General features: G+C 37.8%; 7 protein-coding genes across 7 annotated transcripts; 2 read left to right on the top strand and 5 right to left on the bottom strand.

The window, feature by feature from the left end:
• Positions 1-1,296: 1,296 nt before the first annotated feature.
• RO3G_11558 (uncharacterized protein) lies at positions 1,297-2,181 on the bottom strand (the record flags this gene model as incomplete). The annotated part of the gene is made up of 1 exon (XM_067666142.1): positions 1,297-2,181. The coding sequence occupies one exon, from the start codon at positions 2,179-2,181 to the stop codon at positions 1,297-1,299; it is 885 nt and encodes a 294-aa protein (XP_067522243.1).
• Positions 2,182-3,892: 1,711 nt separating this feature from the next.
• RO3G_11557 (uncharacterized protein) lies at positions 3,893-8,038 on the bottom strand (the record flags this gene model as incomplete). Its single annotated transcript, XM_067666141.1, has 4 exons — positions 3,893-7,150; positions 7,198-7,361; positions 7,409-7,713; positions 7,761-8,038. The coding sequence occupies 4 exons, from the start codon at positions 8,036-8,038 to the stop codon at positions 3,893-3,895; spliced, it is 4,005 nt and encodes a 1,334-aa protein (XP_067522242.1).
• Positions 8,039-8,414: 376 nt separating this feature from the next.
• Positions 8,415-9,191, top strand: RO3G_11556 (GTP-binding protein rhoA; the record flags this gene model as incomplete). The annotated part of the gene is made up of 5 exons (XM_067666140.1): positions 8,415-8,510; positions 8,562-8,649; positions 8,699-8,808; positions 8,853-8,987; positions 9,039-9,191. 5 exons carry the CDS (start codon positions 8,415-8,417, stop codon positions 9,189-9,191), a joined length of 582 nt encoding a protein of 193 aa, XP_067522241.1.
• A 765-nt stretch (positions 9,192-9,956) lies between these two features.
• RO3G_11555 (uncharacterized protein) lies at positions 9,957-10,250 on the bottom strand (the record flags this gene model as incomplete). Its single annotated transcript, XM_067666139.1, has 1 exon — positions 9,957-10,250. The coding sequence occupies one exon, from the start codon at positions 10,248-10,250 to the stop codon at positions 9,957-9,959; it is 294 nt and encodes a 97-aa protein (XP_067522240.1).
• A 1,132-nt stretch (positions 10,251-11,382) lies between these two features.
• On the bottom strand, positions 11,383-13,431 carry RO3G_11554 (uncharacterized protein; the record flags this gene model as incomplete). Its single annotated transcript, XM_067666138.1, has 6 exons — positions 11,383-11,827; positions 11,883-12,177; positions 12,239-12,573; positions 12,620-12,726; positions 12,778-13,004; positions 13,056-13,431. 6 exons carry the CDS (start codon positions 13,429-13,431, stop codon positions 11,383-11,385), a joined length of 1,785 nt encoding a protein of 594 aa, XP_067522239.1.
• Positions 13,432-13,745: 314 nt separating this feature from the next.
• Positions 13,746-15,139, bottom strand: RO3G_11553 (uncharacterized protein; the record flags this gene model as incomplete). Its single annotated transcript, XM_067666137.1, has 5 exons — positions 13,746-14,283; positions 14,335-14,519; positions 14,577-14,745; positions 14,831-15,021; positions 15,068-15,139. The coding sequence occupies 5 exons, from the start codon at positions 15,137-15,139 to the stop codon at positions 13,746-13,748; spliced, it is 1,155 nt and encodes a 384-aa protein (XP_067522238.1).
• A 1,601-nt stretch (positions 15,140-16,740) lies between these two features.
• Positions 16,741-17,333, top strand: RO3G_11552 (cyclin domain-containing protein; the record flags this gene model as incomplete). Its single annotated transcript, XM_067666136.1, has 2 exons — positions 16,741-16,840; positions 16,894-17,333. 2 exons carry the CDS (start codon positions 16,741-16,743, stop codon positions 17,331-17,333), a joined length of 540 nt encoding a protein of 179 aa, XP_067522237.1.
• Between the last annotated feature and the right edge of the window lie 480 nt (positions 17,334-17,813).

Below are 17,813 nucleotides of genomic sequence, written 5' to 3'. Positions count from 1 at the left end.
GTTCAAAAGAAGTGACATTTTGCTCTGGGATGCCAAGAAATCATTGTAGTTGTCGTTATCTGTTTTTGCCGTATGTTTCGCAAGACTTTGAAGGTCAAAATTCGGAACAGATTGAGAATAGTACTTTTACTTTGTTTTGTTAATTTAACGCGTGCTAGTCGTAAATACTGATGGATTTGATTTCCTTAAGATGCATTTTAAAGTATTTTTGTTCATTCGTTGGTAAATATCACCATAGTGTGAACCCCATCAATGTTGTTTTGATCAAAACGGGCTATTTGATAACTTTGACAGACTTTTAGAGGAGAAGGGACGATACACAGTATCCGTTATAGCATGGTGGTCTTTGGCGTATGTTGAGCTGCCAGTTAAAGATCACATATCAGTTACCACTTCCATATCCGATTGACTATTTCCATTGGATTCTCTGCTTTCGACTCTTTTTGCCCATGTGGAATATAATGACCGCACTGTCCGCTTTGAACAAAGCTTGTTTGCAGGCTGGAACAGGGCACCGTTGATGTTTCGCATAGGAGTAGGAATTTAAATTCTATGAGTAAGCCATATTTGATAAAATGCTGAAGCCAGCTGATATCGAATAGCCAGGGATCATTGATGGGAGAACCGAAACAGATGTCTCTCTAATGGAAAGACTCTCATTTTTTACTTTAAGATTGTCCGTTGATGCTATAAGGTGAATAATCAAGCGTTTGTGATGGAATGGAATAGACAAATAAAAGGAGGAATGGATGTTAGAGGTTGGACTACTGGCATATTAGCTTCAATTGTATTTTTTGACACAAGTTGGGAGCTTTGGGAGGGATGCTTTGCGGTTTTGTACCTGTTATACTTAAATATGGAGTACTCAAGAAATAAAGAACAGTAAAAGATAAATATTAAATAACTTGATCAACTTACGCTCTAGAAAGAGCTGCGAAACGGGTTTAGGAAAGATTGGTGATTGGTGAAGAATGACTGAGAACTTTTTTTAGAATATTTTTACAAAAAAAGAGATAACGAAGCCGAATGATAAATGGGGTTGCCTCAAGGAATTAAGGGCTATAGTAGAGATTGATTCCTTATCTTGGCTTTGATCTAATTGATATGTGTTGAATGATTTAATTATTGTCAGTAAGTGATACTATTTCGCCAAGATGTTTGAGAATAAAGTAGAATTAAACAAGAGAATTAAAAAAAAAAGAAAGTACTCTTTTATTATAATATAAATGCAATGAGCTATATGTTAATGTGTATAATAATCAAAAGGTATAAAGAGAATGTTAAAAAGTGGAATGATTATTCTTCCTTTGAACAAGTTAATTCATGTGTTGATTTATGTGACTTCATACACCGTACACTGCAGTAAGGTTGGATTTTACATTTTGCACACACTGGCATCCTTTGCTTTTCAGTACCACAGTTTGAACAAGAAAGAAGTGATTGTGATGAAGAATAAGAATGAGAATCACTACTGTAAGCAGAAGAAGATCGATGCTTTAAAGTCAAGGTAGGTCTAGTGCTATGAAGACGTTGCAGAGCAGAAAAAGCATTTTTCTGCAGACTTGGTTGGGGTTCAAACACGGTAGGCCTCACAGAAGCACACTTTCGGTAATAGACCAATGCTTGTTCGATGTCCTTGTGTTGTTCACAGACCAAAGCACGACAATGATAGATGGAAGCCCTTATGGTTCTCTTGTAAGCCTCTTCATCATCCTCTTCATCTTCATCAGAGTCAATCGGATCTTGTCTGATGATTCCAGAAGCTGGAATAAATAAATCATTTTCGATTGATTCTTCCTTTAGTTGTTTAGCAAAATCCCATAACTCAAGTGTCAGCATATCAAACCAAGGCAAAAGTTGATAGGTACTTGTCTCACGATGAGAGAGGACGAGATTGATCATTTCAGAAACCAGCTCGAAAAGATCTTGATTACAGACAACAGGTTCTTGCTCACGAGCGTACTTTAATGCTCTCATGTAATACCCACAAACAATATGACACTGATAACATCCAGTGGCACCATGCTTCACGTTGACTTGAGATGCTAATTGAATGAGATCCTTGATAGAGTATTGACTTTTATTTAATTTTTGCTGATAATGATTTGAAGTAAAATAGATTGGTTCTAATAAAGTCTTTGGGTTATCATTAACACCATAAATTATGCCAGAAGAGTACATGAGAAAAGGAAGAGGGAGAGAGAGAGCAATGTGAAACAGCAAAAGAAAAAAGGAAGATGACTCAACTTTATATATTTCTTCCATTGTCTGAAAAATGCTATTGTTATTCTCCGATTGAAAAAGAAGGGAAATCAAGTTCAATCTTTGGTTATTGAGTTTGATTACAAAGACAAGTGATCTCATGTGCCTATAGCTTATTTGTTTATCTATGAAAATGACAATACTACGCACAGTTTATATTCATCTCTTCTTTTCATAACTGGTTCTTTTATAAATCTCTATTTATTTATACTTTATTTATTTCCCTTTTAAATAACCATAAATAAATTATAAAAAATTAACTTTATTACACGAAATAACAAGTAAGCTAAACTGAATTTAAAATAATAAAGGATCGACCATTCATAACAACATAGTTTTGCGCATGTGCGAAATAAAGTAATACGATTGGCTTTTGGTTTTACTGAAGAAGTCTACTTTAAACAGAAGGAGAGCGAATTAGTCCTTCTTTTTCGTCCGAGCTATCGCATGTATTTATCGTTACAGTTTAAATAAACTTGCACGGACCTTATTACCCATTATTTGGATACATTCTTCACTTTAAAGACCTTTTCTTCTTTGACATTTGAATGTCTTATTTTAATGTAGCTCTCTCTTTCTCTCTCTTTCTTTCTTTCTTTCAGGAGTGACAAGATGTATTTTTACAAGAGTCATCCATCTACAAGAAATCTTTCTGGGATCAAAAAAAAAGGGCTTGAGGCGTGTGTGCACGCATTCAAGAAAACGAATTTTTTGAAGTATGGTTATACACATGTATGTACTACTTGCCCAGAATCACACTTTTTCATCGATTGCAATACAATATTTCCTTTTTCAATGAATCAAACACCAATAAATAAATCACTTTTTTATACAACCTAACACAATTCTGTATACAAAAAAAAAAAAAAAAAAGCAGCGAGTTGATTGTTTTCTTTTTAGTAAAATAGTTTATTTTTTATAGTAGATTGTTAACAGCCTATTTTTGCTTATTTTCTTTTATTATTCATCTCCGCTCTTTACTCGTTTACAAGATTGGAAAGAAAAGAGAAAGAAGATTGTTATGTGTATTCTATCTGTCAGCTTTTTGTAGTGTGGCTGATATGAGAAGGAAAGAAAAAGATAGACTCAGTCAAGAAATTTAATTAACAAAACACGTATATATTCTTTATTGGTAATCATAAAGAAAGAAAGAGGGTCTAGTGTCTGATTGTATGTTATAGATTGTCATCTTTTTGTCTATAAAAAGAAAATAAAATTTGTGCATCAAAGACTAAAAAATCCCTTCTTCTGTATCACACGAATCTTATACTCTCCTTCTTATATCTTGGTGCATAATAATGCCCTTTATGGCGTGATTAATTGTGTTATAAAAGAAGGATAATGTAACTTTTTGAATTATAGTTTAAAGAAATCATGCACTAATTTCTTATTTCTTTTCTTGCCTAATGAATGTAAGTTGTAAGACTGAGTAAGAAAAGAAAGAAAAAAACAGAAAGCCCCGGATAAATTCTGTAGTACAAATGCCTATTTAATGTTCTAGATAAAGAAGAAAAAAAGGCAATAAACAAAAGAAAAGGAATACGTACTTAACAATGGCTAGCTTGAAAAGGAAACCAGGCTAATTTGACTTCTTAATCTATAAATAATGTATCAGAATACATGTAAAATTTTATTTTCTTAAAGGTCTCAAAGTAACATCTTGTTGCTTTGCTTTGGAAAGTGCATGACTTAGATTAGAAACTTTGGCTATCATCTTTTCTTGTTGATAAGAAGATAGAGAAGAAAGACTTGTAGCAGAAATAACTGATAAACGCTTCTTGTCTGTTCTGACCAAAGGTGATTTTACAAAAGAAGTTCGGCCACTTGTACTATTTGGTAAGCGCTGAGTTGCTGCTGAGATACATGACAGTCGGTTATTAGGTTTGGACATCCTCGCTTGACTTCCTTTACTGGTATCTTGATTCAATTTGAATTTTTGTGACCAAAAAGAAAGTGGTCTTGTTCCCAAATCGCCTTCTTTGACACGCTCAATCAGCTCTGTCAACTGATCACTGACGGATAGAAGTGAAGTAGGATCCTGACCTACTAAACAGTTCACTTGAGGTTCAATCAAGTTGCTCGCCAATTGCTTCAAGTTTTGTCCAATCATGGCTTGTTCTTCTTTTAAATCATTGACTGCGGCCTGTAAACTTTCGTAGGCGTGTTGCAATTGTTCCAATTCACGAATGATCCACTGATGCCTATCTTGATCTTCAGGCTGCTGCTGCTGCTGCTGCTTCTGCTGTCTGGGCGACCCGTTTGTCTGAGTCTTGGTCATTTGTGGGCACTGTGCAATCTTGGCCTTTATGCTTTCAGATACCTCATCCACCACTTCCCATACCTTGACCACTTCCTCCTTTCGATGACGTACGATAGTCTCAAGCTCAGTCTTGAGCGCAAACACCTGTCGGGCAACTTCAGCTGCATCATCATATAACTGAGTCATTCGGTGTCGAGTCTCTTCTAATTCAGTACTTGCCTGTGCCAGGATGGCCTGCACCTCCAGCAAGTGCTGACGTGATCGAGTGATGAACTTGTGTGTGAGAACCTTGAGACAGTACAGACTGGCATCCAACCGGGTAAGATAGCAAAGGGTCGAAAGCTTTGAGGTACACTGCAAGTCGATTCCTTCCAGCTGTGCGCTGGTGAGGTGACATGTACCAGTCATCGAAGCATCCGAGTCCGAATCCTCCGAATCCTCCTCTCCTTCTTCATCATGCTCCACGATTTCCATCACCAGATTCACATCTTCCTTCCAATCCTTTTCAACCTTGATATGAGACGAAAGAGGTGTATCATCCGTATCCAAACGTTCAAGGAGTCCCTGGAGTAAGACAGGCGGTCTAACCTTTCGAAGTGAATGGCGCGTCTCTTCCAATTCCTTTTCAATCTTTGCATGCTCCTTCAACAGTTGTGCCCTTTCAAGTTCCAACGCATGCTTCTTGTTGAACATTTGCTGTGTCCAATAGAGAACTCCACTGAGCTCTGCCTTGATCTCGGACTCGGGTCGTTCGGGAGAATCTAGTTCCTTCTCAAGTGAAAGACAGAGATCGTACAGACTCTTTTTACTGGCTGTGATCTTCTCGGTTTGTTCTATAATGTCCTGAAGGTCTCTTTGGATCTCGAATAGATTGGTATGTAAGATATCAAAGGAAAGTTCGAGTTGGTTGAGAGAAAACACGCCGTCGTTTAAACGTTTTCTTTTCAACAGGCCAGCTGTGAGTGGTGGCGCGGATAGGACCGGCGTCGAGGCTATCTCTGGTCCATCATTCTTTGTGATCTGTTCCTTGAGTGCAAGCCAACGCTGCTCTAGAGCACCTTTAGCTTCCTTCAGCAAACTCAATCTTGCTTCATCTGTTTGATTTTCCATGTGCTTTGTCATCTCTGTTACCACCTGTGTAAAGATCGACTGAATGTCTTGACAGAGCCGCATCTTGTCCTCACGCACATGTAGTGTTCCATCTATCACTGGCGCGGCTTGAAGGATAAAGAGGGTCTGGGAGAGTTGAACGATACAGAGGCCCACATCATTCTCATCTACCTTGTCTGACTCCGTCCGCCTCGAGACCACCTTTCTCAACCTCTCAATCTCATCAATCATCTCATCCGCCAATAATTCCAACCCACAATAACGACCATCAATTCGTTCAAAGACATCAAAGAGCTTCTCAATTTTATCATGCTGTAACTCGGACATCTCCCAATCGGCCTGATGAACACCCTCGACCTCCTCCAGTTCCTCTCGAAAGGCCATCATCACCTTCTCCACCCGTCCATCCGTCACGTCAAACATCTCATGGGCCTCACGAAGCTCCAGACGAAGCCCGATCGTTGTCTTTTCTAGCCTTTCGATCGTGTCCGGCTCTTTCTTTGTCCAGTCACCGATGACAGAATCAGTCAGGTAAGCCAGAGCAGACTCGATGGAGTCTGTGAACGTGGTCTGGTAGTTAAAGAAGGATTTCAAGATGATTTCAAAATCGCTGTTACTACTGCTGTTTTCCTTCCAAAGCATCGGTCCTGGATGAATCAGGGAGGTTCGATTGTATTCAGAAGCCGAGTCAAAGGGACGTATGGTACCACTGAGTGAGGAATAGATCGACCGAGTCTTTGTCTTTCTTTCTCCATCCAGTGCCATGATGCGTGACTTGAGCTCTTCTGATTTACAGACATCCAGTGGGGTCGAGCCCTTTTTGTTCTTAACATGAATATCAGCTCCACCTTCCAATATGAGCACTTCAATCACTTCAGCAATGCCACCAAACTCGGCTGCAAAGTGAAGTGGTGTGTTTCCTGTGGGATCAGCGATATTGACCAGGGCGCCAAGTCGAATGAGAAGCGAGGCACAAAGAGCAAGGTGATGGGGGACATCAATGTCCTTGATCGAGACTCCACTGGGTGTAGTGTTGCTCTTTTGAATACCCCAACTGCCATCTTGGTCCATACCGAAGCGAGCGAGATGATGAAGTGCTGTTCTTCCATAGTATGTCTGCGCATTCATGTCTGCTCCTGCGTGGTAAAGTAATTTTATTGTCTCGAGTGAAGGCAGTGGCTTTGTGCGCATCGCATGGTGAAAGGGCGTCAGACCCGTTTTGGGGTCATGGTGATTGATAAGTAAAGGTGGGCCGAGCCGCGTTTGGTGTGAATTGAGTGTGGGTGGCTTCATCAAGAGAGTCTGGAGAGAGAGATGGTCATGGACTTTGATGGCTTGTAGAAAGGCGGATTGGATGACCTGAACCAGAGGTTGCGTGGAGGGATCCAAGATGTCAAGATCATGTAATGTATCAAATTGAATATGGGAAAGAGAGGATACGTAGTTGGGCATCGTGTTGATTAGATGAGATAACTTGTTGTAATTTAACGGATATTTCAAGACAACATCATCATTACCCTAAATAATGTATTTAGTATCAGAACAGTGCTTTCTAAGATCCTTACAGTATACTCTGATCTTTTCACTCGTAGTACTTGCTCACAGAGTTGTACAATTTCTGGATTTCTTTCTGCGTATTGAATAGCAGACCATCCATGACTGTCGGTGATATCAGGAGAAGCGTTATATCTCAGCAAGATCTTGACAACAGGCACAGTACCGTCACGAGCTTCAAGAGATTAGGTTTCGAATAAAGCAAATTGAAAACCTATTTACCTGCATACATTAAAGCAGTAGCATTCTTACTATCTGTTCCATCCACATTCACTCTTCCATCATCCAATAATAACTGAATAATATCTGTCTTTCCAAGATAACTTGTTAAACATAAAGGCGTAATTCCCTTGATTTCATATTGAGGAGAATCCAATGTGGCATAATAAAGATTAGGATCAGACATTAAGATGTCCTTCATGATATCAAAATGATTGGGATTTGTTTGTGAAATGAGATCCAGATTTGAAGTATTTATGTTGGAAGCATCTAAATCAAGACCATAGATAGCACAGACAAGCGCAGTTCTATCATGTCTGATTAGAAGTCAGCCCTCTACCACTTTACCTTTTACCTTCCTCTCCCATCTTTACTATTAATATCTGCGCCTGCACTTAATAAAAGTCTTGTCATATCAGCATGTCCACCCAAGACAGCGATATTTAAAGGTTTACATTGATATTCCTGATCATTATTTAATAAATCTGGACGATTGATTCTATCAGATGGAATGACAGGAGAGTAAGTATCTTTTGAATTCCACAAGACAGAACCATTTACATCTATTCCAGATTGTAACATGGTTCGTACTTTATCGATATCATTTTTAGTAATAGCATTTATAAACTCCATAATCAAACTAAAGAAGAAGAAGAAGAAAAAGGATTGTTGTTTTTATTATAAATCAGGGAGGAATATTGTTTAACGTTCAACAAAAATAAGGAGAAGGAGAGGAGTGAAGATGAGGGGACACATGTTTTTATTGTTTTATGCAACCATCACCATTTAAGCATATAACACAAATCATGTAATTATTCAAATATGATTTGTTGATAATCATCGGATTGTATAAACGGGGAAAATAAAAGAAGAAAGAGAATAGAAAAAAAAAATTGTTGGCTGCTGAATTTTTTTTTTTAATTTTTTTTTTATTTTTTTTCTTTTTTTTTTTTATTTTATTTTTTTCTTTATATTTCACTTACACACACTATTTATTAATAAAAACAAGATGGCTGAAATCAGAAGGAAACTTGTCATTGTTGGTGATGGTGCCTGTGGTAAAACTTGTTTATTAATCGTCTTTTCAAAAGGAACTTTTCCAGAGGTAAATAAGACTAGACTGAGAAATTCTTGACTTACACTTTTTTGCTCATAGTTTTATGTTCCCACTGTATTTGAAAATTATGTAGCTGATGTCGAAGTCGATGGAAAACACGTGGAATTGGCTTTATGGGATACAGCAGGTAAGTGAGATGATATGAATGATACCAGCCTACTTACTGTTCATAACAGGCCAAGAAGATTATGATCGTCTTAGACCCTTGTCATATCCTGATTCTCATGTTATCCTAATTTGTTTTGCTGTTGATTCTCCAGACTCTTTGGAAAACGTACAAGAAAAGGTAAAGAGTTTATAAGTAATTCGCAATACTAACCATTAGAGTAGTGGATATCTGAAGTACTTCATTTCTGTCAAGGTTTACCTATTCTGTTGGTTGGATGTAAAAAAGATTTGAGAAATGATCCTGCAACAATTGAAGAACTTCGAAGAAATTCACAAAAGCCTGTGTCTCATGAAGAAGTAATATGAATACATTGGAAGGGATTAAAGTAGTAACATAGCATAACATAGGGTATTGCTGTCTCTCAAAGAATCAGTGCTTATAAATATCTTGAATGCTCTGCCAAGACAGGTGATGGTGTACGTGAAGTATTTGAACATGCAACTAGGGCTGCATTAATGGTTAATAAGAAGAAGAAGAAGAGTAGTTGTACTGTGTTGTAATCAAATTTTATTTCTTTCAATTAAACATCATCATCATCCTTTACTCTTCTCCCCTTCTCCTCTTTTACATGTTTCTAGAGAGAGAGAGAGAGAAAAGGGCTGTGTACATGTGCTAATGCATGTGGCTTATTCTTACAGAAGCTCTTTAATTAAAATATTCATGTTTATTGACAATCTTTATCAGATTAGACTAGTTTGATGATGCTTCAAGCTTAAGCAAGTATACAACTCTTTTTTTTTTTTTTTTTTTTTTTGAATCAAGACACGTTGAGCAGTTTTATTCATTGATGTCTAACAAAGCTGACATTGAATACATTCTTTTTCATTCAACTGATTAATATCTTGTCTGTTATGGAGATCATTTTCCTTTAGAGCACAGCAAGCATTCTATATTTCTATAGGATAGAAGTAATGTAGTACCAGATATTTTACCTTGCTTTATTATCACCCTCTTTCGTCACTATAGAAACCAATCTGTTTCTGTCTTTAGTCATTCTGATGTATTCAGATAAAGGGTTTTAATAGTATTGTGAGATTAGAAGAAGAAAAAAAAAGAAAAGGGGCTTTGATGTAAATTGATAATTTGGATTATTCACATACTTTTAAAAAGCTACCCGTTTCCCTCTTAAAGTCCTTCTAGATCAACCAACTTTCTTACTATTGTTATATTCATGACTCTTCCTTTAGTCTGCAATACGATTCTTTTAAATGAAAGCCATTGGGAGCTATGTTTGTTATTGTCTATAGATAATATAAAAAGGTGATTTATTGTTTAGGTGCAATCAAGACTGCTTTTCTATTAGGCATCTTGGGTGGTGGTTTAGATGCCATCCAATCGTACCACTCTTGCGGTGTACGTCTACGTAAAAAGGCAACTACGATAATCGTCATATTATCACAGCCAATACCAGAAAAGTTGTTTGTCTCAGACAAGCAAAAATCCATTAATTCCTCGCAGATGGGTCCCAGAGATTTATGTTCACATAGTTTACATCGTATGAAGTCAATGACTTCTTGACTCGACAGACAATCCCAAATACCATCACAGGCTAATACCATAAATTCATCATGATCTGTCAGCAAATGCTCAATGATATCAGGTTCAGCTAAAGTATCTATCAGACATCAACAGAAATTGAATGAAAAAAAGAGGGGAAACTTGCCTGTCACTGCTTGTCTATCGGGTGTTAATTGGGTATTTGATTTAAAATTGAAATCTCCAAGGGCTCGAGATAAAGCAAGGTGGCCTATACCATCAAATGAGCTTACGATCTTTTTTGTTTTGTTTTTTATTTACCATTCACACGCCCATTCCGTACGAACCCTCCTGCGTTTTTAATCCTACACTGCTCTCTTGGATGTTTTGGTTTGTGATCTTGTGTCATTGGTATTCCTCTTCCATCTCGTGTACTGATCACACTTCTCGAATCCCCTGCGTTGCTCTGATAACTTGTTGAGTTTTGAATACATAATCTATAATTTATTTACCACATAAAGTATATCATTTTTTGTTATTAATGCCGCTACAGCAGTACAGCCCGAGTTATCATCTGTAAATTCAGGATCTGTTTGTGATATTTAGAAAGAATGCATACCTCAAATGATTGAGTTGTTTACCTCTTCTTAGATCGTCATCTATACCAAAATAACCATTTCTAATTGTCTCTCTATATTTTCCTTTATAAAATGCTGATGAATCCATGACTTTTTTATACAATTGATTTCCACTGTAACTAGCCACTTTGGATCCTATCAACCAAGTTACACACATATACACACACACATACACAAATCTCATGTTACCTCCATGACCATCAAATACAGCAAAAAAGCTAGCGCCTGTATTGGCATATGATGTAAATGCTGTATGAGCATCTTCCATGTCTATACTTTATGATAAATGTTCATAGTCTTGTACAGTTCAGTTTTAAAGCCTTTACTTGATCTCCATCCTTGCATACATGATGCTCCATACATGACTTTTTTATCGTTTCCTTCATTTGTATATTTAATTGTATTGGGTTCGGCTAATATCTGTACCATTCTTCCCCTTTTTTATGTTTTAGTCTAAGAAGAAAGACAGATACAAAAAGCAAATAAATAAATAATTAAAAAAAAAAAAAAAAAAAAAAAGCACTAAAAAAAGAAAACAAGTCCACCAATAAAATCAAGTTTAGTGCATAAAAATATACTAAAGTTTAGATGACATTGGAATTAATTGATTTTGTTTCAGGATGTGATGAATTTCAAATAACGTATTTTCATCTTCAATTGTCGCTGGTATATTCAATGGTTTGCCTTCAACCATATCACGAATGCTTCTTCTTAATACCTTACCACTTCTTGTCTTTGGCAGTCTCGATACAATCACTGCTTTTTCAAAGCAAGCAATCGCACCTAAATCACGACGAGTGGCCGCTACTAGTTCCTTGATGAGCTGATCCTGATCGACAGCCGAATGATTGAGAACAAGGATGCCCAAGGGTACATGTCCCTTGAGTTGATCGGGCAATGGTACAACGCAACATTCAGCAATATGTGGATGAGAAATCAAGATTTGTTCAATGGATCCTGTAGATAATCGATGGCCTGCGACATTGATAATATCATCCGTTCTTGACATGATATGGACAAAGCTATACCAAGGAAAAAGAGCTTAATCAAAAGAAAAACACATTACGATTAGCTTACCCGTCTTCATCAATGAGCCCCGCATCGCCTGTATCATAGTATCCTGGGTATTTTTCAAAATAACTCTGTCTATATCCTTCCTCATTTTGCCATAAAGAATAGAACGCACCAGGTGTCAAGGGTAACTTGAGCACAATATGACCAAACTGATTGGGTTCTTGCGTTTCCTCCAATGTATCCTCCTTTATCACCCGAATGATGGATCCAGGCACTTGTTTACCAGCCGAACCCCACTTGACAGACTTTCGTGGATCCTTTTCGACACCAGCACATGTCGCTGTCACAGGCGATCCCACTATCACGAAAAACTAAGTACTCTCTTTTTCATACCCCTCCTCTTTCTTTTTCATACTCACATTCTGTACTCCAATAATTATCAATCACCGTACAACGATCTCCCACCAACGTTTGACACCAGCTGAGCGTCTGAGGATCACTTCTCTCGCCTGCCAAGAACAAACTTGTCAGTGAATCCAGGCTGTATTTCTTGGCCAAGTGACCTTCTTGATCTTCACGAGCGATCGCACGGATCGCTGTAGGTGCTGTAAACATTGTCTTGACACCATATTCAGATACGATACGCCAAAAGACACCTGCGTCCGGGGTTCCGATCGGTTTACCTTCGTACAAGACCGTCGTGGCACCGATCAGCAGGGGACCATAGATCGTATAGCTGTGACTAAGCGTCCATCTGTCGAATGGGTCAGTAAAAGATTCGGCCAGTTTGTCCTTCTTACCCAATATCACTTGCAGTAAAGATAGTATCTCCTTTTTTGATGTTGAATATATAATCAATTGACCATCTCAAGACAACAGCATGGCCACCATTCGGTCGAACGACTCCCTAAAGACATTATTAGGATTGACTCCAGCGAGGCATGATCTCACTGCTTACTTTGGGTTGTCCTGTTGTACCGCTCGTATAGTGAATGTACAAAGGATCATGACTCCAAACAGGCACGCATTCCTTCACACTCTTTCCGCTCAATTCTACTTTTTTCATCTCTTCATCGTAATCAAAGTCTCCTTCTCTCATCTCAGCCCGTATCTGATGAGGTCTTTGATAGACGATACGAACAGGCACCTGGTGCTTTGATAACTTGAGTGCTGTTTCCAATAAAGCTATGATCAAAAGAAGAATTAACACAGATCATTTCATCAACAAATTCATACGTTTATAGGGAATCGGTCCTTTGGGCTCAATGCCACAGCTAGCGGTCAAGATGACCTTGGGTTGAGAATCGTCAATTCGTTTCGCTAGCTCTTTAGGTGCAAACCCACCAAAGACGACACTGTGGATAGCCCCAAGCCGAGCACAGGCCAAGAGACCAAAGACGGCTTGAGGTACCATGGGCATATAGATCAAGACCCTGTCTCCCTTTTGAACCCCATGAGATCGCAAGACGCCTGCTAAACACTGGACTTGTTCAAGCACTTGCAGATAACTGAATCTCACCTTGGTGCCTGTCACGGTCGAATCATACAAAAGACAAGGTTGATGGCCTATGGTGGGTATATGACGGTCAAGAGAATTATAACAGGTATTCATTTGACCGTTGGGGAACCAGACAAAAGGATTAGGTCCCTCGCGATGACCCAAGATAGAAGTAGGCGGTTGATACCAATCAATGTTTTTGGATGCCTCCTTCCAAAGTTCTAAATCAACAAGTTCTCTTTCATTTTCTACAGGCGGATACATGGTTGAAACAAGTGTGAGAAAAAAAAAAGAATTTTTTTTTTTTTCATTCATGCCAATTTCTCATCCCCACCCCCTTTTTATAAATGCGTGAGAGAATAAAAGCCGCTTTATTATTATTTTTTAGTACTAAAAAAAAATGTTGTACACTGTTACAAAAAGATGCTCTATTTCTTTCCTATTTGAAAGTCATCGAGAACATGCTGATAGATCTCATCATTGGATAAAACTTCTACGGCGGTCAAAGAGAGACACTGAGCAGCACGAAGAGTATATTGATGTGCTTCAGGGGTTCTAGCAGCCTCTGTAAATTCTCTTGTATGATTGGGCACACTGACATAGATCCCAAAGGTAGGATGAATGGCAGGTACGACATAACTAAAATTACCCATGTCTGTACTTCCACTCAAATTCCGTTCTTCCTCCTCTCGAGGTCGATAGTTTACTCCTTCACATTCCATGTGGTGCTTGAACCTAGACAGGAGTGTCTCATTGTTGAACACATCGTCAATCGGTCCCTTGGTGGCCCAAGCAAGTCGGAGATCAGAGCCAGTGGCAAGCGCGGCGGCCTTGAAGCAGTTTTCCATCTTGGCCTTGAGTTCGACCAAGTGCTGTTTGGAAAGTGAACGAGCATAGAATTCGGCCGATGCATACGCAGGTATCACATTGGCTGATTCTCCTCCACTTTTGATGATGCCGTGAATTCTATGGATCGTTCATGAGATACTTTCAAGACATGATTCTATTTTAATAAACCTGTTTGTTGGTAATGTTTGCTGTCTTAACATACCAATGTTATCGAACCCTTGCATCAAAGCATCTAATGCGTTGATACCATTCCAAGGTGCTTGACCTGCATGACTTGATTTACCAAAGAATTCGACGACGAGTGAATCAAGCGCAAGTGTTTTTGAATAGAGATCATCTGCAGCAGCAGGATGCTATAACAGAATGATTGTGAACCTATTTCTTTAAAGATCTTTTTCTTGTTTGCTTACAAGCATCATGGCAAAATCTACTTTATCTTGAACTATCTTTTCCTTTACAAAATTAATCTTTCCACTGGTTGATTCTTCAGCAGGTGTACCAAACAAGACAACACTGCCTTGTATCAAGTCTTGTTCCATCAAGGTTTTGATGCTCACAGCACAGGCCAAGCCTTGGATGCTGATCAGATTATGTCCACAGGCATGTCCTATTCTGTGTTTAAATGAGCCTACTGAGATGAATTTCTTTTAGCATGTTTTTGTACCCAGGCAAAGCATCGTATTCACAACAGAAACCAACCCGCCTGCCAGAATGACTATTGGAGAATTCAGCCATGAAGGCAGTCTCGAGACCTGCTGCTTTGTAGGTTATTTTGAATCCATTCTTTTCGAGATAATTTGTCAAGAGAGCATAAGCATGATGTTCTTGATCCCCTAATTCAGGGTCATCATGAATCTATTTGATATTAAACATCGTTTCATATCATCCTCCTCCTCCTCACCTTCAGACTTATCTCTCGAAGTTCTTTATCCAACCTATGAATCGTTTCCTGGATAGATTCTTTATAGTTCATTAGAGTGATTATACAAGAAAAGAAAGAGAAATATTTCTTCCCCCGAATGTCCGGCTATTTTTCAATAGGATCCATAAGGTGTTACGAAATATAGTGTTTTTATAAAAACTATTTATCCTCTCTCTCTCTCTCTCTTTCTCTATAGACACCATCTATGTTATTTTCTTATTCATAAAGAATCCATTTAAATTGGATAAATATAAACTCTAAACAATGGGGGGTGTCTGAATTCTTTATCCTCTTTTTATTCCCCTCCACCAAGAAAGCTGAGTTTATTGTCACTTGAACCGTCTATGAAATCAATGAAAGCGACCTTTTTATTTTCAGAATACGACATGAATAGACTCAATTTTTATTTTTTAAAAAAGGATTTCATGATGGAGTTTCACAGGTTGATTTTGTCAATTGTATGGCATAGATACGTCAATGGCACGTTTTGATATCTTTTGAGTGTAGATCAGGCGTGACGGGATGATCCAAGGTTAGTGTCACTCTTTCGGTAAACGTATTCCGTCCGTCTTGTTTTGGAGTTATTGTTTATAGCCGTTTTCTTTCTTTGGGAATCAAACAGAGGATAGTTTTGTATTCTTACTCCCTGTTCATCTCTTGTTTTCCATCGTTGCCTTTTCTCCCTCTTTTTTTTTTTATATGTCAGTTTTTAGATAAGAAAAGGAGAGATTGAAAAAAAAAAAAAAAATTGAACCGTGCGTTTGGTTTGATTAATTTGGTTATTCTCCGGTCTAATTGATTTACTTTTAATATAAAATAGGAGTAAAAAGATGACTGGTAATGAACTTGATTTTATAGGAGATGTCTTTTTTTATTGTTTATGTTTCGGAATGCAGTGACAGAAAGAGAGTTTAATAGAACGGCTTTAAGTCCTGAATGACACATTGATCAATCATATGCTTCACCGCATGTTCTAGCCCTTCCCGTTCACAAATAAATCGATTTTATTGTGAACATTCAACCTGTTCCATCTTTTATGCATTCTATTTTTATGTTTAAAAAGGAGAACGTATTCAAATCACGAGATGTGAGCAAGAAACTGTCAGTAATTAGGGGGGGGGATGTCTTTTGTCACGGTTGATATGCATTTCAGGGGAGAAGCATAAAGAAAAGGATGGTTGATAAAGACAATCGCAGTGTGGCTGTATTATCAACAAACGAAAAAGAAACAATTGAATTGGGGGTGGGACTATGAAATAAAATGACGGAAGACCATAAAAAGAAATTTTGTTATCTCGGAAGGTCTCTTATTCCCCCCCAAAAAGAAACACATCATGTTGATGGCAGTGGTTTCACATCATGATTATTAGACATGCATGACTTTCTCTCTCTCTTTCTTTCCGAGCAAATATTTTTAAAAAAGAAAATAGATGAATCCATTTGAAAAAAAAAAAGAATTGTTTTGGTTGTAAGGATAAGAAGGCTACATGTTTTTTTTTTTTAAAAAAAAAAGGAGGAAGGGAGAGGAGGATTAAGGGGGGGGGGGAGAGAAAGATGTGATTTTTGTTTTTATAAAAAAAAAAGATTCCGAATATAAATAATAAAGCCCAATTTTTTTGTTTTTTATTTTTTTTTATTCTTTTTTTTTTAAAATGATTCAACAACCACCAACTTATAATTTCCTTATTACACGTTCACATCATCGTCCTAATAACAATTGTAAAAAGAAATCATTACCTTCTGTGTTGATTGGTAAAAATAAAATGAATTGGAATTCGATCTTGTATTCAATTCTGACTTGATAGATTTCACAGCCATGGTTTTATGTGAATTGATACCTCGTACCATTCAAGGCGGTCGATCTTTACCAGAACTCTTATTCTTTGTTCAAAAGATCACCCATCAAGCCAACATCAACTGTCGAACACTCTTGGTCGCCTTGATTTATTTACAACGTGCCAAATCTCACTTGCCCAAACGTGCTGTCGGCAGTGACGATACAGCTCACCGGATGTTTCTGGGTGCGATCTTGCTCGCCTCTAAATTCTTACAGGACTCAGCCTGGGCTGCGACGACCACAATCAACAACCGTACACTGTATCAGATCTGTAACGGACTGTTTACGATCGAAGAAATCTTTCAACTCGAACGCGCCTTTTTAAAACTAATTCAATACAACTGTTGGCTGGACGAGAAAGACCTCGAGTCCTTTGTGCTTCGTCACCGACAAGACTTTTCTATTTAATTCATTGTAAATATCACTCTCTTTAATATGTAAATTATATGCTCTCTTCAATAAATAATCTCTTTCATTCCCTAACCTAAACTTCATACTTTCTCTCTTGTCCTACCTGGAAGAGATCCGTTCTTTCTTGCTTATTCACCAGATGATTTCATTCAACATCACTTTATAAACAAACAGAACACCATTCATTTTTTTTTTTTTTCCTTTTTTCCTGCCGACTGTGCTCAATCATTGCAAGTAGATGAATTGTTACAAAATGATGCGTAAAGATAAAAGAAGAAAAAAAGGAGGGGAAAAACCATTTTTCCAGTGTAGCATTTATTAAACTTTTTTTTTCTTTTCTTCTTTTCTTTTTTGTTTTTCATGTCACTGAGTACACAAAGAGAACGTGGCTATGTTCAAGTAGCTAAAGAAAGAGAAAAGTCGCCGGTAAAGATCTATTATGAATTACACGGGGATGGACCTGAGCATGTTGTGCTT

This window comes from Rhizopus delemar, genomic scaffold, assembly GCF_000149305.1.
Source record: "Rhizopus delemar RA 99-880 supercont3.9 genomic scaffold, whole genome shotgun sequence".
Classification (NCBI taxonomy): Eukaryota; Fungi; Mucoromycota; class Mucoromycetes; order Mucorales; family Rhizopodaceae; genus Rhizopus; species Rhizopus delemar.
Note: the sequence above shows the minus strand (reverse complement) of the source record. Positions and strands in the feature narration are given on the sequence as shown.